The sequence below is a fragment of the Mixophyes fleayi genome, chromosome 7 (genome assembly GCF_038048845.1).
Source record: "Mixophyes fleayi isolate aMixFle1 chromosome 7, aMixFle1.hap1, whole genome shotgun sequence".
In the NCBI taxonomy this organism is placed as follows: Eukaryota; Metazoa; Chordata; class Amphibia; order Anura; family Limnodynastidae; genus Mixophyes; species Mixophyes fleayi.
The window spans coordinates 9,035,502-9,061,526 of NC_134408.1; the positions used below are offsets into that span (position 1 = coordinate 9,035,502).

A 26,025-nucleotide genomic window follows, 5' to 3' on the forward strand; every position below is an offset into this window, starting at 1 on the left:
TGGCTTCCTGCTGCATCCACAAAATATTTCTTGATGGTGTTTAGATCAATAAATACAGACATTTGCTTCTAGTTCACTTTCTTGCAATTTTATTTAAATAAGACAAACACTTTTTTGGCCATTGTTTTGCAGTGACAAGAGGTATATAGAATATAATGGTATTTTTTGGGTATAATTTATGTAGGTTCCACACAAACAAATTACTGACATTGATGTTGGAGTGTGACCAACCCAAAAAGGGCCAAAATAAGCTCAGCGACAAAGGGGTTAAATTAGTAAGGGGATATCGGGGCCATCTTTGAGGTGCATAACATCATTATTATGTCCTAGACAATGAATTTACACTTTAGGTTCAGTCCATCAGTTGTGGGAGAAGCAGCCCCAATCTGATGGAGGATAGTTCTGGAGTCTTCACTCCTACATGCGGAAGGACAAGTCGGTGTCAGACATCTCTCTGCGATAATATTCATCAAATATCTCATTCTGAGACACAGTAAATTGGTTTTTCCAGTCTCCGCAGATTCCTAGAGAGAGAATATTTAACATAATTCAAGAGAAATAACAGTTACCAGAAGTTAATTTTGTCCCTTTTTGTGACTCATCTACATTAATATAATTGAAATGCAGTAAGTGAGACACTGTCTACTGCATACAAAAGAGAGCTGGAACCAATCAGAAGCCAGCACTATTAATTGTATTAGAATAATAACACAGTGGATGGATTTCCTCACAGTTTATCCAAACAGACAGCACCTGATGTGCAAAGGAGTAACTTCCTGTCTGGCAAGTAACTGCTCTCTCCCTAGGAGGCACACATTCACTAACACATATATACACAGACACTACATTAACACAGAGATACACAATGCATTAATAACATAATGAAAACAACCACCACACATACTTGAAAACCTGCTCTCCAGTTTACAGACATGTTCTCTGCACTCCTGCTTCCTATGTATGCTACTCTCCATCACCGCCTTCACTACTTAATAAGTGCCGCTTCCTAGCTGAGTCCATGAAAGCCACGCCCCCTACTGGGAGCCACAATTACCTGTTCTTCTTGTGGGCGCTGCATTGAGCTACACCCCTTACAGGTGCAGTGGGAAGCCTCACCACCTATGTTTTCCAGTTTCAACATTAATTCCCTCACACATTCTACTAAATCCCACATTTTACACCACGGGAAACATTTATTAAAATGTCCCTGAGCATGGCAATATGTCAGATTTTTTAAATTCTCTAGTCTATTGTGGCAGTAAAAAAAAAATCACTTAATAGCACAATTAAGGCGGGGGGGGGGGGGGGGGAGGTAGGGGATCACCAGGCATCTGAACAATACGGAGATACTGGCCCGGAGTGGCAATCTCCAATTGTGTGCTTGCTTTCCATCTCAGGAGAGCTACAACAGATCAGTAGTTTGTGTAATGTAAGGTGTTAGCGCAATGAGATGTCTACCTTTCCTCATGAATGGGGAGATAGAGTGATCCATGTATGGGAAAGTGCTATAATTGGACATAGGATTGTTCTTCATGGCCTGGAAGGAGGAATTCTGGTGAATCTTCTCCAGAACTTCATCTGATAAATCCTTCCCCAAGAACGTCATCACCTTTTCTATCTCCCGCCTTGGGTCCTGTCCAAATAGGTTAAATAAGAGGATGTCAGCATAAAACACATTTTATTACCTTCTCCAAGCACTTCCATAGGACGACTAGTATGTATAACCTTCATTTCATGATAAAAAGTATAGAACCAATTGTTACCTCCTGCATGTCCTCATAGAAGAGGTACAAGATGTCTCTCTGCTGTCTCATCTTCCACCAGCCCTTCACATGGGAGCTCCATGACCCAAAGGCAACTGCCAGAGATGATGACAAACAGCTTATTGTGGGAGCATTATAGTAACACGAGGCAGATAATTCTCCAAATTCTACAGCCCAGATACAATGTATAACAATGTCTGTGGTGTACCTGGGCCCAGCATGAAACCTGAACTGAGGTCTCCTTGACCTCTTTTCACCATCAATAACAGTTCCAGAAACACAAGCATCTCACCTATATCATCTGTTGATGCTTTATCCATGCTGCCTTCCTTTATGGGGGTTAACTTAAATCTGTCACCTCTTGTCTCTTGTTTGACCCGTTATCTCTGTGTGCCTTATTTCATGTCTCTAGTGTCTACCCTGTCTTGTCTCCACTATCCATTCCTACTTTCTCCTTTCTTGTGACTTCAGAAGTAGTAGATTTAGTTGACCTTCTAGCCCTGAGTTTTTGTGGGAGCACCGTGTGGTGATAACACAGCACTTTGATCCTGAAGTTCTCCTAGATCTGCTGAAAAAATGCCATGCTGGTGCTTCTGTGGTTGGAAGAAGTTAGTAAGAAACAAGTTGCATTGTGGCTGTGTAGAACCTAATAGTTAAATTACAGATGCTACTGCAGCTATGCCACTTAACACAGTTTTGAACCCTGCCAAGATACTCCTTGCATAGTTATAGACACACAAACCTTTCCCCTCCATGAAGGAGTTCAGAAATTCATCCCATGTCCCAGGTTCTGGGTGTCCATATGCCATCCTATAGAAATGATAGTACGATACTGCCACATCTTTAGCATTTCTAGCCACGTAGATTACCTAGACACAGATGTTAGAAGTTATTAGACTGATGGAGCCCATGGTAGTATACTACAGTCTCTAGACTGAGGAAAGACCATGTGTACAACAAGGGTGCACAGTCACTAGATTAATGAGACTTCTAAGTATTGATGCACATTTTATCAAATAGTTTTCACAATCCTAATTGACCAGTTTCTTGATTGGATATGACGTTTTTTTTTAAAGGGCAATTTGTCAGGTGGGGAAATTATGTTGACCGTTAAATGTATGTGCAGTAAGGCATTAAGACTTTGAGATAGAGCTGTAGTATTGAAACAAGAGTGAGCTTTTCCATTAGCTTGAAGTATAGATGAGAGACAATTGTCTAAAATGAGATAAAGGAACCTTGCAATTCTTTTCCCAGAAGCTCACTGGAAGAACGCTGACGGGAAGATGGGTCTTGATGACGCGGGGAAAGTCTAGTTTATCTAGAAGCTCGGTTCCTGATGGAGAAAGGAGAAACATGTGACCTGGACTATGGAAGTAAGTCCAATGGGAATGCAAACAGGTGAAGAAGGTCTACATTGTGAGTTATATTAAAAAAACAAAGCTTTATGTCTGTGGTAAAGTCTGATAGAAACATAAGATTTTTTGTCTATGGCCAATACATGTAAGATTAATAGATGTTTTGGCAGAGGATTACTAGCTCTCTTTGAAGAAGGACTTTAAAAGATCTAAAGTGCTCTTTCTTGAATTTATCACATTACAATTACAATAACAATTACATTATAATTTGCCAGATTTCTAAATTAGAAAAAAAACCTTTTAAAAACAGTACATCTTAAGCCACGTGTACATAGGCTGATGGTAAATTTGACGGTTGAGCAAGTTGGCAAAATAACTTAAGCTAAAGTTGCATCATAAAAACTCTTGGTCAGTAGAGGAAGATTCCACTAAAAAAATATTTTTGTAACTGAGAATTCTTTTTTACATTACTTTTGTGAATACAGATATTAATGTTTTAATTCACATAGGAGCTTTTAGCAAACAAGGTACTTTAGTCAATTTTAAGACTTATATGTTATCATGGTGAAATTAGAAGACTTGTCCTTTTTTTATACCATATCAGAAGGATACCTGAGGGCATGGATGGTCCCGCACACTCCAGGAAAGGCACTCTCTCAAATATGGCTTTATTCTGGCTTTCCTCTGTGTCTCCTCCATTCCGAATTAAGTCCACAATCTTACTCACCCATGTTGTTCCTGTAAGAGACACATTTCTATAAACATGCAGGAGATATAGGGGCTGTCTTGGTTGCGGGGTTGCTACAAGGGCGTACTAGAGTAAATTCTCACCAGATTTAGGATAGGTGGAGATCAGAAGATCATCTGCTTTAGCTTGGAACTGCACCACGTTCTCCCAGTTCTCTGCGAATGGCCCTAAGATAGGCATCCCGCTTACCAGTTTCAGCGGCGGACGTTTTTCCATGTCTGCTGGCATTAGGAGGCAGAATCTGTTTCACCGACTTGAGCAGTTGAATGAAAGGCTGGGGGAGCGGAGGATAAGTGTCCTGCAAATCACTTATCTGTGGCAATGCCTGTAGGGTAAATACAATCAACAAATGTCAGGTCAGGAGGTGTCAATTTTGTCTTTGAGAAGTGGTGCCTACGCATCTAAGGGCTATCGACCTGCCAAGCAATATCTCACAATGTGTAAAGTATGGATACAGCCTCAGAACACTAGGTGTAAATGTTCATTTTAATGTGATTTTTGTCCCTATAGCTACGGCATACACCCATTGTGCTCACTCAAGATGTCTATCATACATGTGTACTTAGGAGGTCATGTATGAAAAGGCAGAGATGCAGCACAAGATCATGTTTAGTGTTACAGGGCAAGATGGCAACAGTTACAGACAAGGTGAAAGTTGCACAGGCTGATGGGTGGATTTGGGCACAGCGACAGAGCTCCTTGCTAAGTACGGAGAAGGAGCACTGGTGTGCAGTGTTTTGCAGAAGAGCAAAAACTAAATAAAAAATATTCAACAGGTAAAAGTGGCACAAAGACAGACCAAAGTCCCCTCACTGGCATGATTCATTTAAGACAAATGAAGCATCTCTCGAAAGCGTAGAGAAGAGCATGAACCTTTAAGTGTGCTAGGCAGACGATCTAGGAGCAATGCTGGATCTAGCAGCTTGGCAAATGAAGTCCTGCCCAATTATATAACTTGACTCCAGACTGGCCATAGTGAGAGTTTTTATACTGTGCAGTCCATTCTAAAATGGTGGCTTAGTCATGTAGTATATGGAGAACTTAAATACTGCGCAAGTCACGCATAAGTGACCAGGATATTCTATAGTCCCTGTCAGCACATAGAGCTCATAATGTCCAGCACATAGAGCCCAGAATATCCAGCACATAAGAGTCCAGAATATCCAGCACATAAGAGCTCAGAATGTCCAGCACATAGAGCCGTGAATGTCCAGCACATTAAACCAAAATGTCCAGCACATAGAGCTCAGAATGTCCAGCACATAGAGCCGAGAATGTCCAGCACATACAACCAAAATGTCCAGCACATAGAGCCCAGAATGTCCAGCACATAGAGCTCAGAATGTCCAGCACATAGAGCCGAGAATGTCCAGCACATAGAGTACAGAATGTCCAGCACTTAGAGCTCAGAATGTCCAGCACATAGAGCCCAGAATATCCAGCACATAAGAGCTCAGAATGTCCAGCACATAGAGCTCAGAATATCCAGCACATAAGTGCTCAGAATATCCAGCACATAAGAGCTCAGAATGTCCAGCACATAGAGCCAAGAATGTTCAGCACATTAAACCAAAATGTCCAGCACATAGAGCTCAGAATGTCCAGCACATATAGCCGAGAATGTCCAGCACATACAACCAAAATGTCCAGCACATAGAGCTCAGAATGTCCAGCACATAGAGCCGAGAATGTCCAGCCCCTACAACCAAAATGTCCAGCACATAGAGCCCAGAATGTCCAGCACATAGAGCTAAGAATGTCCAGCACATAGAGCCGAGAATGTCCAGCACATAGAGTACAGAATGTCCAGCACATAGAGCCGAGAATGTCCAGCACATACAACCAAAATGTCTCGCACATAGAGCTCAGAATGTCCAGTACATAGAGCCCAGAATATCCAGCACATAAGAGCTCAGAATGTCAAGCACATAGAGCCCAGAATGTCCAGCACATAAAACCAAAATGTCCAGCACATAGAGCTCAGAATATCCAGCACATAGAGCCGAGAATGTCCAGCACATAGAGTCCAGAATATCCAGCAAATAGAGCCGAGAATGTCCAGCACATAGAGCCCACAATATCCAGCACATAAGAGCTCAGAATGTCCAGCACATAGAGCCCAGAATATCCAGCACATAAGAGCTCAGAATGTACAGCACATAGAGCCCAGAATGTCCAGCACATAAAACCAAAATGACCAGCACATAGAGCTCAGAATATCCAGCACATAGAGCCGAGAATGTCCAGCACATAGAGCCCAGAATGTCCAGCACATAGAGCTCAGAATGTCCAGCACATAGAGCTCAGAATATCCAGCACATAGAGTACAGAATGTCCAGCACATAGAGCCCAGAATGTCCAGCACATAGAGCCCAGAATGTCCAGCACATAGAGCTCAGAATATCCAGCACATAGAGCTCAGAATATCCAGCACATAGAGTACAGAATGTCCAGAACATAGAGCCCAGAATGTCCAGCACATTAGGTCAGAGTTTACAGCACAGTGTCAGTTCTATGAAGTCCTATGTTGAAGACACATAGCCCAATAGTGCCACATGTCTACCTCATACACTAACTGTGCCACGTAACCACCTTGATGATGCTCAGTGACCCCCTCATAGAGGCTAAATTCTGTTAGGTCACTGTGCGTCTATCGCTTTTTCTGTGGTAAACTGTAACTGGCTGTTGGTTTTACCTATATGAAAAGCAACAATAGCGCTATAACCAGCGATGCTGCAAGTTGCTTCCTCTCGATTCCCTTTTATGACCTACCAGGATGGCCGGTTCTCGGGGAGGACAATGATGGCACTTGCAAGGGGCCACTATCCTAGAGAGCACATACAGTAGAGGCAGACAATTTGTGGATCAATCATTCACTAAGAACTACTGATGCACCATTTGCGGAGGTGTTGCCAAAGCCTAATAAAATAGGCATTAATGAAAAAATGGGAAAAAAATAAGTTTTCCCTCAATTTTTTTCAATGAAATACATTTATCGGGATGTTTTTAATTTCTCCTGTACATAAAATACATTATTACTGTTGTTCCTGAGCGCAAACACATGTTCCTGCTTGCATACATGACCGGCATCACTAGTAATTGCCCCTTCCCCTCCCCATTCACATGAAATCGTAGGCTGAAGTAAGGGTCGTATGCGCTCAAAGATGAATTGGTTATTTCTGCGTTCCCTGGCGCAAAATACAGCACGTATTGGCATTCATGCTCCTTAATGAATCAGGACCTTTATCTCAGCTCTGCATACGGGAGATTAACAGAGGATTTTTCAGATGGGAGCAGTCGTTTCTGGCGGCGCTTATCAACGCTTAGTATAAAACATAGAAATCTGGACTTTGCTCTTCTTAGCACAAGCCCTGGTTGTGCCCTGCCCCTGGCACCACTGCCAGTCTATGCCAACACCGCTTTGTGTGTAGATACATGAGGGCAAGTCTGGAGAAAGGTTACGCTGACAAGAGTAAAGATATAAACAAACTGCTGGACTAAGTTGTTTACAGAAATTGGATGTGGCTACTAAACCGCAAAATATGCAGCCCTGTAATGCTTCATATTTGCGCAAATTTGCCTACTTGCCAGGACAGAGATTGAACCTCATATGAAGAGGCTGCAGCAAAATTTCTTTTTATTTCCTCACAGGTGCAAAAGTTGGTTCACTCCTGTGCTCAGTCCCCACTCATCTGGGAGCAGCCTTGCTGACGATGGCAACTTCTACACCCCTATAGACATGTCCCGCAAATCCAGGTGTTTACCTATGGAGATGGGTGGCGGGCACGTCACAAAAACAGGATGTGTGCCTTATTGCTGTACAAATCTCTAAACTATTGCAGTAATTCACTATGGTTATTACGTAATATAATAATATGTATATAGTATATACCGACTGTCAGTAAATTTACTGGTCTGAACCTCTTTAGTGCACCCTCCAGTTAATTTGGCAGGTGAGTATTGGCTCTACAACCTGTCTATACATCTGTACCCTGGCACCATGATCTTACACCATACACACAGTGTTGCAGAGAGTACAGCAGGGCACTCACCTTCCACCGGCCTCTGAAGTGGGATAGAGAAGGAAACTCCTGTGGCTGCAGTTTCCTGAGGCTCTCTGCTGTGTGTGGCAGGCGTGCGGGGAGGCAGAGGCAGAGGAAGGGAGGAGTTTATATACTCAGGACGGACAGACAGAAATCAAACATTTAAATCAGAGCTTATAAAACTAAATCAGGAACAGCACATTCCCTGGGCAGACCTGCGTCACATGAAGTTTTAATTCTTCTCTACCCAGAATGCTTGGCACCTGGGCACTGTCACTTTGCCCCAGATAGATGTGTGTTCTATGACAGATTACACTGCATGGCTGCAGAACAGTTATAAGTGGAATAATACCAAATGACTGACTTTTTTTTTGAACAGCGATGCTGCCTAGGACCAGAGCCGTAACTAAAAACGTTAGCGTATGGGGCAAGAAAGAAAAATGACGACCACCCCTATGGGGGTGGGGCGACCGTGGTCGTGTTCAATAAGGGCACCAAGTACCCTTACGCAGGCCTTACATACGAGCTAGCATTTTCCACCACTATCAAGCAGGCTTTAGTTGTGACTTTCTGATGGAAGATTGACCTGAAAAAACAGACATTATTTAACTTATGTGCAAAATAGAAAACTAATTTTCACCCCTTGCATTTTAACATGGTTTTGTCCAGGAGACTTAAGTAAGAAATTTCTTGCCTAAGTTCCTTAATGAATCAGGCCCATATACAGTAAATGAGACGCTGCTATGAATTTTGTTTGCAATATTTAGTATTTAGAGATTGTTAGGGTGACGCTGGTGTCACACATGTCTCCTCCCTCTGCTTTACTCCTCACATCCAGTCTCTTTTCCAGTCCTGTCGCATCCTCCTTCAAAATCTATCTAGGATACGCCATTTCATACTTAAGATACATTCAAAAGTCTTATCCGTTGTCTCATCATCTCCAACCTCAACTATGGCCACTTCTCCTACCTGGCATATCCCACAGTCGTCTATCTAGCTCCCACCCACTACACTGTATGATGCCTCGGAGAAATGTGGTGTCTTACGAATCAATAATAACAATAATAATAAACAGGAGTGCAACTTTAACATTGTTATATAATTTACAGCAATTGGGTTGACCATCTGGTAGCGGTGTGATATGGTGGAGAACTAAAACTACCATAGCCTCAAGCCACGAGTCCCCACTCAACATACTGTACTATATTTATGTCTTATCACCTACATAAACTATCATAGTCTTTTAATAGCCTCTCTAGATCACTTATTAATATACACAGTGCATCTTGTACTGCAGACAATTGCAATAAACAGCAAAAACATATTTTCCAAAGCTCTCTCCCCAAACTCACCAGGAGTAAATCCATTGTGCAATATGATGTAGCACATGCCCTTCTGTTACAAACTCCCATTGTCCTATAGATTGTAAGCTTGCGAGCAGGGTTCTCTTACCTCTGTCTGTATGTATTACTTACTAGTATTGTCTTATTAATGCTTGTTCCCAATTGTAAAGCTCTACGGAATTTGCTGGCGCTATATAAATAAATGTTGATGATGAAGGTGCAATTTTGCACCTTGGAAAAACTATGTTGGCTGTGTGAACAGATTTAGAGTTGAGACAGCAGTGTATCTTAGCTGAACTCCAAATCGCAGTATTAAAATACAACAGGCCAGTATTTGTGTGCTACAAGCAAAAAAATAATGCATCACAACATGGTTTGCCCAGGTGCAAATGTCTACAATTTCGCTGAACTTCAGCTTAACTCTAAATACAGCCCTTTATTCATACATCGCAATTTTTAGTTTTCTGTAGTTGGCCACTGTGCATAGCTGCACTGAAGATGGAACGTGGTCACACTACACCACTACTCCATGTCACTTTGTGCCGTTCCACATGCCCCGGGGGAGTGCCCTGCGCTGCCCTGCCCCCAGACTCCTTTCCTACCCCTAAAAACACCTCTTCAATACTGGCACATATGGCATTGAAAGGTCCCCCGTCAGCAGGGCACACATCCTGGAAATGGAACAAAATCCCTGTTGCGCAAGACGGTGGGATAATCCCCTCAAATGCTTTATCCCTTAACAAGCTTATACTTGAAAATTAAGGAAAAACAATGAAAGTGAAGGGAAAAGTCCTGTTACTGCCCTAAACAACCCTATTATAATGGGCTTGTGCCATCATGCACACAGATGACCATGCTGCACAGAGCTGTACGGACGATCCGTCTGCAGGTTCCTCCGGGTAACGTGCTGAGTCAGGGTGCAGAGTATGTGACCAGGGGAGAGGTGACTGGTACAGAGTAATAGTCATACAGGTGAAAGTTAATGTACAGCAGCAGACAGTTTTATTAATGAATAACAAAGAAAAATGTTTAATTAGTGTACAGTGGTGGTTCCAACCTCTGGTGGCTTTATGGTCCATTCAAAGCTGCACACAGGGACAGGAGAAGTGAGCTGGGCACTGCATGGTACTGAGATTGATAAGGCCAGTCCCCTTACTATGTCACATCATACAGACCAGCATATCATACAGTCCATGACCACCTTACTATTGAACCTAGATGCCAACCATATAATAGAGCCTCATTTCATGACCACTGTAGAATATAGAGCTCCATTTTTCCAGCGTTGTCAGTCCTAAAAGTGGAAGGACAGGTCGGTGCCAGACATCTCCCTCTGATAATACTCATCAAATCTCTCGCTCTGAGACACAGTGAAATGGTTCTTCCAGTCTCCGCAGATTCCTGGAGAGACAGGTCAGTGACACACAGAGCGGTAGGAGGATCAGTGACACACAGAGCAGTAGGAGGATCGGTGACACACAGAGCGGTAGGAGGATCAGTGACACACAGAGCGATAGGAGGATCAGTGACACACAGAGTGGTAAGAGGATCAGTGGCACACAGAGTAGTAGGAGGATCAGTGACACACAGAGTAGTAGGAGGATCAGTGACACACAGAGTAGTAGGAGGATCAGTGAAGCACAGAGTGGTAGGAGGATCAGTGAAGCACTGAGTAGTAGGAGGATCAGTGAAGCACAGAGTGGTAGGAGGATCAGTGGCACACAGAGTAGTAGGAGGATCAGTGACACACAGAGTAGTAGGAGGATCAGTGTCACACAGAGTAGTAGGAGGATCAGTGACACACAGAGTAGTAGGAGGATCAGTGACACACAGAGTAGTAGGAGGATCAGTGAAGCACTGAGTAGTAGGAGGATCAGTGAAGCACAGAGTGGTAGGAGGATCAGTGGCACACAGAGTAGTAGGAGGATCAGTGACACAGAGTAGTAGAAGGATCAGTGTCACACAGAGTAGTAGGAGGATCAGTGAAGCACAGAGTGGTAGGAGGATCAGTGGCACCAGAGAGAGGTTGGAGGATCAGTGAAGCACAGAGAGGTAGAAGGATCAGTGGCACACAGAGTGGTAGGAAGATCAGTGGCACCAGAGAGAGGTTGGAGGATCAGTGAAGCACAGAGAGGTAGAAGGATCAGTGACACACAGAGAGCTAGGAGGATCAGTGACACACAGAGTAGTAGGAGGATCAGTGACACACAGAGTAGTAGGAGCATCAGTGAACCACAGAGAGGTAGAAGGATCAGTGGTAGAAGGAACAGTGACCCACAGAGAGCTAGGAGGATCAGTGACACACAGAGTAGTAGGAGGATCAGTGACACACAGTGTAGTAGGAGGATCAGTGCTACACAGAGTGGTAGGAGGATCAGTGGCACCAGAGAGAGGTTGGAGGATCAGTGAACCACAGAGAGGTAGAAGGATCAGTGGTAGAAGGATCAGTGACACACAGAGTAGTAGGAGGATCAGTGAACCACAGAGAGGTAGGAGCATCAGTGAACCACAGAGAGGTAGGAGCATCAGTGAACCACAGAGAGGTAGGAGCATCAGTGAACCACAGAGAGGTAGGAGGATCAGTGAACCACAGAGAGGTAGGAGGATCAGTGCCACACAGAGTGGTAGGAGGATCAGTGAAGCACAGAGTGGTAGAAAGATCAGTGGCACACAAAGAGGTAGAAGGATCAGTGGTAAAAGGATCAGTGGCACACAAAGTGGTAGAAGGATCACTAGCACACAGAGAGGTAGAAGCATCAATGGCACACAGAGTGGTAGAAGGATCAGTGGTAGAAGGAACGATGACACACATAAAGGTAGGAGCATCAGTGAACCACAGAGAGGTAGGAGGATCAGTGACACACAGAGTAGTAGGAGGATCAGTGACACACAGAGTAGTAGGAGGATCAGTGAAGCACAGAGTGGTAGGAGGATCAGTGGCACCAGAGAGAGGTTGGAGGATCAGTGAAGCACAAAGAGGTAGAAGGATCAGTGGCACACAGAGTGGTAGGAGGATCAGTGGCACCAGAGAGAGGTTGGAGGATCAGTGAAGCACAGAGAGGTAGAAGGATCAGTGGTAGAAGGATCAGTGACACACAGAGATAGGAGGATCAGTGACACACAGAGTAGTAGGAGGATCAGTGACACACAGAGAGGTAGGAGCATCAGTGAACCACAGAGAGGTAGAAGGAACAGTGACCCACAGAGAGCTAGGAGGATCAGTGACACACAGAGTAGTAGGAGGATCAGTGACACACAGAGTAGTAGGAGGATCAGTGCCACACAGAGTGGTAGGAGGATCAGTGGCACCAGAGAGAGGTTGGAAGATCAGTGAAGCACAGAGAGGTAGAAGGATCAGTGGTAAAAGGATCAGTGACACACAGAGTAGTAGGAGGATCAGTGAACCACAGAGAGGTAGGAGCATCAGTGAACCACAGAGAGGTAGGAGGATCAGTGGTAGAAGGATCAGTGACACACAGAGTAGTAGGAGGATCAGTGAACCACAGAGAGATAGGAGCATCAGTGAACCACAGAGAGGTAGGAGCATCAGTGAACCACAGAGAGGTAGGAGGATCAGTGCCACACAGAGTGGTAGGAGGATCAGTGACACACAGAGTAGTAGGAGGATCAGTGACACAGCGGTAGGAGGATCAGTGAAGCACAGAGCGGTAGGAGGATCAGTGAAGCACAGAGTGGTAGAAGGATCAGTGGTAGAAGGATCAGTGACCCACAAAGAGGTATAAAGATCAGTGACACAGAGAGGTAGGAGGATGAAAATGAGCGAGCCTGTGCAGAGTTGTTGTAGGCCACGCCCCTGCTCAACTAAACGGGAACAGTGATTGTGCCTTCTCTCTATCTGTGTCTTGACGGGTAGATTCACACTGTTATGTGTATAGATGCGGTAGACAACCCGTCACCGTCCTGCTGTTGTAGAACTACATGTCCCAGCATGACCTGTCAGGCAGCAGCATGAAATTCCACAATTGAAGGCTGGGACCAGGTTTTCCAAGCTGTCCTTGTTGTGTAATAGTGACTCTCCTCCATATGTAACTTCATGTGTTAGGAGGTGTAATTATATTATTACCGTATTGCCATAAAAATGAAAATGTAAGATTATTTTACAGAGCTGAAAGTGTTAAGAAATACCAGAGAAAATCTGCTGACTCACGCACGTGTTACTGTGACTGAACTTGTGACCCTTTGTATTCATTCATTCTCCCAAATTCTAATCACCTGTAACTCACATCCAATCTAAAGCTCTTCACTTGAGCATCAAGTCAGTGGAGACCTCTGGGTAAGATTATAGTAATATGCCTCCAAATTTGTAATGGTTGGTTGGGCATAATTAAAAAGGAGAAGTTAAATGGATGACATTTACTTATATAGAGATGTGTTTGACACCCAATTTGTCCAACATCGATGTGACAGGAGATTCACATCACTACTCTGTGCTGCTGGGGACCCTGCTCTTTCCACTGTGTAACTCTCAGTCTGTGGCTTCCTGCTGCCTCCATTCTCCTCCTCACATCATGTCATTGCCCCTGTCACATGCAGCCCTGTCCTCACTAACACATCACTCATCTCCTGATATACTCTGTGCTGCTGGGGACCCTGCTCCTTCCACTATATAACTCTCAGTCTGTGGCTTACTGCTGCCTCCATTCCCCTCCTCACATCATGTCATTGCCCCTGTCACATGCAGCCCTGTCCTCACTAACATATCACTCATCTCCTGATATACTCTGTGCTGCTGGGGACCCTGCTCCTTCCATTATATAACTCTCAGTCTGTGGCTTCCTGCTGCCTCCATTCCCCTCCTCACATCATGTCACTGCCCCTGTCACATGCAGCCCTGTCCACACTAACACGTCTAGGCAGCACTGTGGCTTAGTGGTTAGCACTTCTGCCTCACAGCACTGGGGTCATGAGTTCGATTCCCGACCATAGCATTAGATGTGTGCAGTTTGTATGTTCTCCCCATCTTTGTGTGGGTTTCTTCCCACACTCTAAAGCATACTAGTAGGTTATTTGGCTGCTATTAAATTGACCCTAGTCTCTCTCTGTCTGTGTGTGTGTACGTTAGGTAATTTAGTCCCTGCCCATTGGGGCAGGGACTGATGCGAGTGAGCTCTCTGTACAGAGCTGCGGAATTAGTGGCGCTATATAAATAGCTGCTGCTGCTGCTGATCACTCACCTCCTGATATAATCTGTGCTGCTGTGGACCTTGCTCCTTACACTATATAATTCTCAGTCTGTGGCTTCCTGCTGCCTCCATTCCCCTCCTCACATCATGTCCTTGTCACATGCAGTCCTGTCCTCACTAACACATCACTCGTCTCCTGGTATCATCTGTGGTGCTGGAGGATCCTGCTTTTTGCTGTTTTGGAAAGGTGGATTGGTGCCAAATGAAGAAGTACAAAGTATTTCTTGTTGGTGTTTAGAAGAAAAATACACACATCTGCTTTTAGTTCACTTTTTTGCAATTTAAATTTTTTCAAAAAATCACTTTTTTGGTCATTATTTGCAGTGACAGAAGGTATAAAGAATCTTTTGGTATGTTCTGAAAATTTAAATTCTTCTGAAAAAAAACCCCAAAGGTATAATTTATGTGGGTTCCACACAAAAAAATTACTAATATTGATGTTGGAATGTGACCATCCCAAAAAGGGCCAAAATAGGCTCATCAAAAAAGGGGTTAAACTAGTGAGGGGATATCAACCATCTTTGAAGTGCATAACATCATTATTACATCTTAGACAATGAATTTACAGTTTAGGTTCATTCAGTCCATCAGTTGTGGGAGAAGGAGCCCCAATCTGATGGAGGATATTTCTGGAGTCTTCACTCCTACATGCGGAAGGACAAGTCAGTGTCAGACATCTCTCTGCGATAATATTCATCAAATATCTCACTCTGAGACACCGTGAATTGGTTTTTCCAGTCTCCGCAGATTCCTAGAGTGAAAATGATTAACATAATTCAAGAGAAATAACAGTAACCAGAAGTTAATTTTGTCCCTTTTTGTGACTCATCTACATTAATATAATTGAAATGCAGTAAGTGAGACACTGTCTACTGCAAACAAAAGAGAGCTGGAACCAATCAGAAGCTAGCACTAATAATTGAATTATAATAATAGCACAGTGGATGTATTACCTCACAGTTAATGGAAACAGACAGCACCTGATGTGCAAAGGAGTAAATTCCTGTCTGGCAAGTAACTGCTCTCTCCCTAGGATGCACACGGGCGCTGCAACAAGCTATACCCCTTACAGGTGCAGTGGGAAGCCTCAACACTCATGTTTTCCAGTTCTCAACATTAATTCCCTTACACATTCTACTAAATCCCACAATTTGTACTATGGGAAACATTTATCCAAATGTCCCTGATCATGGCAAAACATCAGATTTTTTTAAAATTCTCTAGTTTATTGTGGCAATAAAAAAAATAATCACTTAGCACAATTTAGGTGGGGGGTAGGGGATCACCAGGCAGCTGAACAATATGGCCCGGAGTGGTAATCTCCAATTGTGTGCTTGCTTTCCATCTCAGGACAGCTGCAACAGATCAGTAGTTTGTGTAATGTAAGGTGTTAGATAAAGCAATGAGAAGTCTACCTTTCCTCATGAATGGGGAGACAGAGTGATCCATGTATGGGAAAGTGCTATAATTGGACATAGGATTGTTCTTCATGGTCTGGAAGGAGGAATTCTGGTGAATCTTCTCCAGAACTTCATCAGATAAATCCTTTCCCAAGAACGTCATCACCTTTTTTATCTCCCGCCTTGGGTCCTGTCCAAATAAGTTAAATAAGAGGATGTCAGCATGCAACACACTTTATTACCTTTTCCAAGGACTTCCATAGGACGGCTAGTATGTATTACCTACATTTCATGATAAAAAGTATAGAACCAATTGTTACCTCCTGCATGTCCTCATAGAAGAGGTACAAGATGTCTCTCTGCTGTCTCATCTTCCACCAGCCCTTCACATGGGAGCTCCATGACCCAAAGGCAACTGCCAGAGATGATGACAAACAGCTCATTGTGGGAGCATTATAGTAACATGAGGCAGATAATTCTCCAAATTCTACAGCCCAGATACAATGTATAACAATGTCTGTGGTGTACCTGGGCCCAGCATGAAACCTGAACTGAGGTCTCCTTGACCTTTTTTCAGAGTCAATAACAGTTCCACAAACACAAGCATCTCACCTATCTCATCTGTTGATGCTTTATCCATGCTGCCTTCCTTTATGGGGATAACTTAAATCTGTCACCTCTTGTCTCTTGTTTGACCCCCTTATCTCTGTGTCCCTTATTTCATGTCCTTACAATCTACCCTCTCTTGTCTCCACTATCCATTCCTACTTTCTCCTTTCTTGTGACTTCAGAAGTAGTAGATTTAGGTGACCTTCTAGCCCTGAGTTTTTGTGGGAGCACCGTGTGGTGATAACACAGCACTTTGATCCTGAAGTTCTCCTAGATCTGCTGAAAAAAATGCCATGCTGGTGCTTCTGTGGTTGCAAGAATTTAGTATGAAACAAGTTGCATTGAGGCTGTGTAGAACCTAATAGTTAAGTTACAGATGCTACTGCAGCTATGCCACTTAACACAGTTATGGACCCTGCCAAGATACTCCTTTCATAGTTATGGCCACACAAACCTTTCCCCTCCATGAAGGAGTTCAGAAATTCATCCCATGTCCCAGGCTCTGGGTGTCTATAGGCCATCCTATAGAAATGATAGTACGATACTGCCACATCTTTAGCATTTCTAGCCACGTAGATTACCTAGACACAAATGTTAGAAGTTAGACTGATGGAGCCTATGGTAGTAGACTACAATCTCTAGACTGAGGAAAGACCATGTGTACAACAAGGGTGCACAGACAGTAGATTAAGGAGACTTCTAACTTTTGATGCACATTTTATCAAATAGATTTCACAATCCTAATTGACCAGTTTCTTGATTAGGTATGACATTTTTTTTTTTAAGGGCAATTTGGCATGTGGTGAAATTATGTTGACCGTTACATGGATGTGCAGTAAGGCATTAAGGCTTTGAGATAGAGCTGTAGTATTGAAACAAAAGTGAGCTTTTCCATTAGATGAGAGACAAGTTTCTAAAATGAGATAGAGGAACCTTGCAATTCTTTTCCCAGAAGCTCACTGGAAGAACGCTGACGGGAAGATGGGTCTTGATGACGCGGGGAAAGTCTAGTTTATCTAGAAGCTCGGTTCCTGATGGAGAAAGGAGAGACATGTGAACTGGACTATGGAAGTAAGTCCAATGGGAATGCAAACAGGTTAAGAAGGTCTACATTGTGAGTTATATTAAATAAAAACAAGCTTTATGTTTGTGTTAAAGCCCGATAGTAACATCATTTATTTTTTTTATGGCCAATACATGTTAGATTAATGGATGTATTAGCAGAGGATTACTAGCTCTCTTTGAAGAAGGACTCTGAAGTGGTCTTTCTTGAATTTATCACATTACAATAACAATTATATTACAATAATAATTTGCCAAATTTCTAAATTAGAAAAAAAACTTTTAAAAACAGTACATCTTAAACCATGTGTACATAGGATGATGGTAAATTTGATGGTTGAGCAAGTTGGAAAAATAAGTTGAGCTAAAAGTTGCATCATCAAAACTCTTGGCCAGTAGAGGAAGATTCCACCAAAGAAAGAACTTTTGTAACTTGAGAGCTCTTTTCTATGTTACTTTTGGGAATGCAGATATTAATGTTTTAATTCACATTGGAGCTTTTAGCAAACAAAGTACTTTATTCAGATTTAAGTCATATGTTATCATGGTGAAATTAGAAGACTTGTCCTTTTTTATGTAACCCATGGGGATGCTGCAGTTGGACTTGAGCACCCAGGGTCTACTAATCACAATTGCATCAGTAAGAAAAGAGATGGATATTGTCATTTACCAGTCCAGGAAGAGAAACTATATCTCCCACAAGGCTACTGTAAAAAGGGGGCAGGGCCTAACAAGATTGAGAAACCAGAGAGCAGGGGAGGAGAGAGAGAGAGGAGCACCCTGAGAGAGACTGAGCTGTGTGACAAGTCCAGGTGATCCTAGGCAGAAGGGCACTGGATTGGTTGTCTGAGCAGAGAGTACAGACAGAGATATCAGAGCAGAGTGGAGTGGTGAACAGAACCTGCTGGGAAGTCACAGCTTGAAGCTGTAGGGGGAGGGTTGCATGCACCTCTGAAGAAGGACATTTTGCAAGTCAGCCATTTTGGAGATAATCAAGTTCAGACCTGTGACACACTGGTGCAGATAAGTTACTGTGGTTAATCTACCTATCTGTTATTATTCAAGTGGGGTTTGGACTATATCTGGCCACAAGGGCTGAAGAGTCAGGGATAGATGGGTGGGCAGGTAAATGTGCAGCAAGTGTTTGTATAATCAGCATTTGTGGAACTACAAGTCCCAGGATACAAATAAGAAAGGATACAAGTTGAGGATTTTACAGTTGTTGCTACAGCAGGGTTTGTATACTGTGACTGCTGTACCTTACTGCAAGTGATTTAAAGGCCTCTAAAAGCTGCCAACTGGACACATGCTGTTTCCATGCCATGCTGGCATCCATGCAGAAGGGCCCCAACTTGCAGTGCACTGCTCCATCTGTGTGGTGTGTTTGAGTGCTGCCTGTGTGTGTGTTTGGAGGTATATTGTAAAAATATAAGTAAATATAATTCCAGTATCTGGAGCCAGTAAGGTTAACATATGATATATTGGTCCGGTGCATAAGGTTGTGACAATTAATTTTTATGTCTTATACTGTTGATATTGTTGATTTATTGAGAGTTATTGTGTTAACCTGCTGTTCATAGTAAGAGTGGGCTCTATTTTCACCGACACTGTATTGTATTGTATTGTTCACACTTTATTTAATATTATTCCAAAGTCTATTTTTCTTTAAAATCAGAAATCTGCATTTAGTGGTTCCAGATTGGCTTCTGCAGCACACAGTGTGTCACAGTGTGTTAGTACTGGGCAGGGGGTTTCCCGTATGTTACATTTATACCATATCAGGAGGATACCTGAGGCAATGGCTGGTTTAGCATCCTCCAGGAAAGGCACTCGCTCAAATATGGCTCTATTCTGGCTTTCCTCTGTGTCTCCTCCATTCCGAATTAGGTCCACAATCTTACTGACCCATGTTGTTCCTGTAAGAGACACATTTCTATAACCATACAGGGGATATAGGTGATGTCTTGGTTGCGGGGTTGCTACAAGGGCGTACTAGAGTAAATTCTCACCAGATTTAGGATAGGTGGAGATCAGAAGATCATCTGCTTTGGCTTGGAACTGCACCACGTTCTCCCAGTTCTCTGCGAATGACCCTAAGATGGGCATCCCGCTTACCAGTTTCAGCGGGGGACGTTTTTCCATGTCTGCTGGTATTAGGAGGCAGAATCTGTTCACCGACTCAAGCAGTTGAATGAAAGGCTGGAGGAGCAGAGGATAAGTGTCCTGCAAATCACTTAACTGTGGCAATGCCTGTAGGGTAAATACAATCAACAAATGTCAGGTCAGAAGGTGTTATTCTGTCTTTGAGAAGTGGTGTCTACGCATCTAAGGGCTATTGATCTGCCAAGCAATATCTCACAATGTGTAAAGTAAAGATACAGCCTCAGAACACTAGGTGTAAATGTTCTTTTTAAAGTGTTTTTTGTTCCCATAGCTACGACATACACCCATTGTGCTCACTCAAGTTGTCTATCATACCGGTGGTAGTCAGCATATGTGAGGGTCTATGAACACTTAATAATTAATAACTAAACATATACACAGAATTTGGAGCACATGAATTTGACAGGACCTTCTTTGGGGTTTGCAGTAGTCTACAGACTTGTCCTTCAATGAGTGGAAATGGTTATTCTAATATGCAAAGTTGTCTTTCTGTTCCCTTGTTAACTGATTACTGATATCTGAATGGTCAACATTGAAGGTGATTATTAGAAGTATCAGTATACCTCGATATCCCAACATTTCTGGGGGCTCGTTCCGTGATTTGTCCAACACCCCAACAGCTGACGTGAAGTGCCGGAGGACATTCGAGGAACTACTGAACTGAAATCCGTACGTGAGTAAGAGAAAGTTGTAGATTTCTACCTTCTTACTCTGTTCAGGGGTAAAATGGACTATCCCTTGAACCCAATGTTTGATCATTTTGTTTCTAGTATATGACCACATTAGATAATAGAAAGGGGATTTGTAACTATTGTACTTGTTGTGTAATTTTAAGAAAATATTGTATATTTAGAGGACCTAATTTAGAGGCTGTAATAAGTAGAAATGGACAATTTGGAAGAAAATGTAGAAAACGGACCAGAATATTACACTACACTTGGTTGTCACTTGAATCCAGAATATTTTAAAGATCAAGTAGGGAGAGATTGGTCAGATTTGATTCTCAATTGGCCCTATAACCATTTACTCACAGATCAAAGGACCCTCTGTCCATACAGTATAAGAAAGTCACCCAAAAGTCCAGAAAGTGAGATAATAATCAATGGGTATTCAGAAGATCGCTATAAGAGAAATAGTAGATGGTCTAAACTATAGAATAATAGAAAACAAAGTGAATGGTGGATCAGTGGTTTCATTTGAGCTGTAGGGCCTGTACAGGACTCATCCTGTTGCAAACAAAGGGAGACCGCAAACTCATACTAATTGGAGTATTATCTCTAGAAGCACAAACAGGAATATATTAGGGATCTACCATCAATCCTTGGGAAAATGTATCAATTATAGTGGAAACTCATGTTGAAAATTCAGATTATTTGCAACATATTACAGGAATAACTTGGGGAGCGTTATTAGAAAATACACCAGAAATACAGGGGGGGGGGGGGGGGGGGGGAGAGGGAACACTGCAAATCCCATCATTTGTCCCCAGAGTCATTTAAGACAGACTCTGAGCCAGACTGTGGAGGCAGAACTTCTTATGAGCCAAGTGGTTAGTATACTATAAATAGACCCCGGAGATATTTGAATATCTTAGATTCTGACAGGACTGTGACCAGTAACCCATAATATGGGGGCACAGAACAGTAAGTTACCCACTATGGGTAAACCAATGGATATAATGAGGAAGCAAGGAGGGCCGCAGGCTCTAAAAGGAATACAGAAAATATTAAAAAGAGCAGGGTTCCCTCCAGAAGGTACACTGGATGAAGAAAAATGGCTTAGATTTTATCTGAGTGATAAAATCCCTCACTTAACAGTTAATCTGCGTGGTCCCGACATTGCCGCTTTAAATAAAAATACATTAAGGATGTACTGACGTCAGGCACTACTGCCGGACACCTCTGCATTCGGAAGAAGCTCCTGTCACTGTTCTGGTACGATCGGATATCTGGACAGTCGCTGATCAGGTAAGTCTGTGTATATTCTTGTCGTTGTCTTCTGAAATCGTTTTCTTTTGTAGGTTTCCTCAGGGTCGGATTTACCAGCATCTGCGACGCGTACCCCACCCCATAGCAGTGTCCACACATGAACTAATAGAATCATCCGAAATTAACAGTCCACTGTTTTGAGCAATATCCACAGTCAGGTCCGCTTCTGAATCCTGGCTTTGCCCTTCCTGGGACACATCTACGGCTTGGTGCTGATCTCTCTGCACGAGAGCTTCAATCAATTGCACCTTGCTTTTGCCACTAGTGGGAATTCCTCCATCCTCACAATGTGAAATCAGCACCTCCTTTGTCATGCATTTATATGCCGCAGCCATCTCAGTTACGTTGCAAAATAAAAGATAGGAGAAGAAAAAACAGAGCGAAGGGAAGGGAACTGCTTTGCACGTATGTCTTCAAAAATAATAATAAGCCCTGAGTTTTGTCCTTGTAAAACTATTGTATTCCTCACAAGGTTACAATCAGTTTATAAGTGCAAGGGTTAATTGCTTAAGCCATGCACTTAATACTCTAAGAAATTAAATAATCCCACCGCTATGCCACCAATTTGTCACGAACACGCTCCCAGCTTCCGTGACTTTCGTGGTGTTTGCTGTATGAGGTCACACGATTCCAGCCCGCAGTCTCTATTTACCTATCGCACAGGTTATAGACCTATTGAATCGCCCCCAAACAACACTCACACCTCACACACTTCAAGTTTGCCACCACCTATTGAATACGGGCAATTGGACCCCAATATACTGTCCTACACCGGCACACAAGGCTTCTAACTACTCCCAGACTAGCAAGACCCACACCCAAGGGCAAAGGGTTAACTCTTCACACCTCCAGACTGTTACACAAATGTAAATGCAAGCACACGTAGCTTGTTAATCAAATGTATCAACAAATCACACACTGGCATTCAAAGGGTTAACTTGGCCGAGCTATTTCTTCTTAACAGGCTAATGGATTTGTTAGAGTATCAAGTACGCAACATATTAAATTATAGATTTAATATACAAAAGTACAGGGCATACAGATATAAAAAAAATAATTAATAAACAATAGATTGAGATAACATACACAAGCAAAACAGTTTAAAATAAAAGGGGTTACATTCAGAATTGCACTTACGTGAATTGCCTTTTCTGGCCAAGGGAAATTGGCTTGGAAGATAGACAGCTTATCAGTTTGAATAGATTTCACAAAAAGTCTGACAATTTGTTGTAACTGGTCTCAGTTTTTTAAAGACACTTCCACACCTGTCTCCGTCCCCAGGGGTTGTGTCTGTGATACTTTTTTCAATCACCATTTGCATGTTGCCTGATTTACTACCCAATTCTACTATGTGACCTAACTTTTTGGTGGAGTGTCACACCAACCCAATTTTATTATTAATAAATCCCCTATGACTTTGTCCATCTTTTGCTACCAAACATGATGAAATTTTGACAAAGTGACATACCTTTTCCAAAGATATGTGATTTTAGCTGTTCCCGGATACCACCCGTACCTGTCATTCACAACCATGGTGTGATTTCTGCTCCTCGGTATGGAGTGGCACCCAGATTTTCCAAAATATGAACTATGAAGACATTTTCCTTTGAAGCTCATATTTCTGTATACCTGTATCGGCCTTCAAAATGCTGCATTGGGCTGCAAGGATGTTCAGCTGTGACTGGACCCACAAAGTCTATTCAAGTGTCCAAAAACTAACTTGTGTCAGGATATATCTCACAGCAAGATTTCTTTGAAGCTGCTACAGGTGACATGGTTATCTTCTCACACTGGGATGTGCAAAGCCAGCAAATACATTTACATCAGACTCTCTATCTTCACACTTTACACTTTAACAGCTCAATTTATCCATGGATTCATTTGATATAACCTATTCACACTGCATTTATGATTTATCCCTTATAAATAACTATAAGCTCTCTCTGTTCATGACACCTTCCCTTTTTAAGAGATGGCATGGGGTTTGACTGACAGGTCATTGCCCAGTCCAACTCCCACAGATTCCCCCTGATTCAACTGGAATAGCTGTTAGCCGGGTCTCAATAAGTTCTCTGGTGAGAAGGACTAAGAAGGGGTTAACTATCTCATTCAGCTGGGACTTCTGGTCCTTCAATAGCTGTGGGCTAACCACTGCATTCTTACCTACACTCTCTGTACCTCTCACAGACTGTGTCTCTTTGTGGGTGCTGCCTGAGAGAACGCCTTCCTCCCACAAAAACTCCTGTAAGTGGGACCCCCTTAATTCTGGCACAGCGGAATACCTACTTCCACTCTGCCCTGCTTGCCAGTTACAAAATTGCCTGTCATTGGGACACACTAGGTAATTCTTATCTGGGGAGCTACTGAACAGGACACTCCCCTCCCTCTTGGACTCATCTATCTGGGGGAGTCTGGGGCCCTCATCTACCTCCTCTAAGCCATTAGACGGCTGACTAGGAGAGAGTGGGCTAGCAACAGACTCCCTTGTCTCTATAGAGAACTCAGGTTAATGGTCAGAACTTAGATGAACATCTGAGTGGTAAACATTCGAACTACAGGTCCCAGCAGCAATATAACCTGTATCCTATCTTCTGAACATATAACCTGGGTAGAAACATTGCCTTTCTCTAACACAACAGAATTAATCACATTGTCATCTGTCCCATTTGTGGCAAGCATAATATTTACACCAGAATCAATGCCAATATATATGCAGTGACACTGTAATCTTTCCATACCTCATGGCAAGATGTCAGTGGAAGAACATGTCTAGATTCTAATGCAATACTACTTTTGCCATTATCATCCTTACTCACTTCAGGTAAAATAGAAGCAGCGTTGGACTGGAGTATAAGGGGCCCACTAGGGAAACCAATGGTAGGGGCCCACTTAACACCATGCGTGACACTGAAGGGGCATGGTCAGCCTGTGGAGGGAGCGTGAGTATAAAATTACTCTGGAACGTGGATACATGTTTCCACCATAGTAATTCTATATTCAGCATATACAAATCTGGAAAAATATAAACTCTAGTAAAAAATTCTGGGTAATGATAACCTTTGAATCACATGGTCCAGCATACTATAACAACTACTAACAAGGCATTCTGGGACATGTAGTTCCACTGAAGCTGGTTTCTACTATGCATCCACAGTCCACAGTAATTCTGTGTACAACAGGACATTGGAGAGGGGGGCAATCGCAAAGGGCAGTCACGGCACCCATGCACCCAACCCCCTCACAATGCTCCCCCCTCCTTCGCCATAAAAATGCATGGCTTCCTACACCAACATATTCTTCAGTAGAAGTTTTATTACAATGAGCACACACACCATGGGCCTAATGTAAAGTAAGACCTACGTCTGTTTTAGTTGCTTAAAATACAGATTTCTTTATTGAGCATACATGGGTTGAGTTTGGCGTACATCTGATGTATGCCTGACGTACACCTGGCGCATATGTTACTAAACATATACATTTAAAAAGGATTTTATAACGTACGTCTTTTTCCTGCACATGTTCTAAGAACATAGGGGTTTAACTTACGTGAGCCCCTAGGAGTGGTGCCCTCTCCAGTCTTCAGCTGTTCTCCAAATTGGCAGCTGGCAGGGGTGTATTTGAGTATGCCGTGGGAGCGGCAGTCCATGGGCTCTGCTCTCACAGTAGAGAGCAGGCTGTAGGGATCCCACCGACAGAGGTGTGCAGCTGTCATTTCCCAAGTACTCTACTGGGCCATTCCAACTATCTTTACATGGGTGAGTAATTGTGAGACATGCTAAGTAGAGCTAGTGTTTAAGCAAAATAAAACTTAATTGAAGAAATACAATTTTTAAAAGATTTTAGATGTTATAGCTTTGTAATAAAGATGCAATTCTAAATAATAGAAAAAGAAAAACCAGGAGGTACTTGGTGCAAACTAAAACTCTCATCCACTTAACTTCAAATTGAATCCTTTACCTAAATTCAACCGTTTCTGGATTGCTGCGTTCTCTCTTCTCCAAAACAAGACAAAAAAATACTTGCCTCGATAAGCAACAGATGTGGCTCCCCTCCAGCCCCATCCTGAGTCAGACGGAGCCATGTGATTGGTCACTAGCAGCTCTAACAGTGTGAAAGCTTGGATGAGTCAGAGAACACAGTCAGAAAGTGAAACAAGCAGTGTTTTATCATTCTAAGTAGCAGAATGGTGCAGTGGCAGATTTGGTTTGTTTTTAAAGAATAATTTATAAAATCTTTGTATTCTGGCCTCACACCCCCTTGTCTAGACCACATATACTCTGATGCCATACTTGTCAATAGGTACTGAGATACTGTTATACTAGTACAATAAAAATGATCTACAGTATA

At 42.8% G+C, this 26,025-nt stretch overlaps 2 protein-coding genes and 1 long non-coding RNA gene across 4 annotated transcripts; 1 reads left to right on the top strand and 2 right to left on the bottom strand.

Moving 5' to 3' along the window:
* Window positions 1-72: 72 nt before the first annotated feature.
* Window positions 73-8,024, bottom strand: LOC142097267 (sulfotransferase 1 family member D1-like). The gene is made up of 8 exons (XM_075178960.1): window positions 7,919-8,024; window positions 3,950-4,191; window positions 3,731-3,856; window positions 2,999-3,096; window positions 2,506-2,632; window positions 1,764-1,858; window positions 1,459-1,633; window positions 73-524 (listed from the first exon to the last, which is right to left on the bottom strand). The coding sequence occupies exons 2-8, from the start codon at window positions 4,092-4,094 to the stop codon at window positions 418-420; spliced, it is 873 nt and encodes a 290-aa protein (XP_075035061.1). The 5' UTR covers window positions 4,095-4,191; window positions 7,919-8,024; the 3' UTR covers window positions 73-417.
* On the top strand, window positions 3,006-22,002 carry LOC142097272 (uncharacterized). Of its 2 annotated transcripts, none has more exons than XR_012678165.1 (4): window positions 3,006-3,136; window positions 17,418-17,536; window positions 20,229-20,363; window positions 21,711-22,002. It is a non-coding gene; the product is annotated as an uncharacterized LOC142097272 (long non-coding RNA). The 2 variants fall into 2 exon arrangements; XR_012678166.1 differs by having other exon boundaries at window positions 20,229-20,359.
* On the bottom strand, window positions 14,773-25,694 carry LOC142097269 (sulfotransferase 1 family member D1-like). Its single transcript, XM_075178965.1, has 8 exons — window positions 25,636-25,694; window positions 19,537-19,777; window positions 19,318-19,443; window positions 17,399-17,496; window positions 16,920-17,046; window positions 16,177-16,271; window positions 15,872-16,046; window positions 14,773-15,207 (listed from the first exon to the last, which is right to left on the bottom strand). The coding sequence occupies exons 2-8, from the start codon at window positions 19,667-19,669 to the stop codon at window positions 15,101-15,103; spliced, it is 861 nt and encodes a 286-aa protein (XP_075035066.1). The 5' UTR covers window positions 19,670-19,777; window positions 25,636-25,694; the 3' UTR covers window positions 14,773-15,100.
* Window positions 25,695-26,025: the final 331 nt, after the last annotated feature.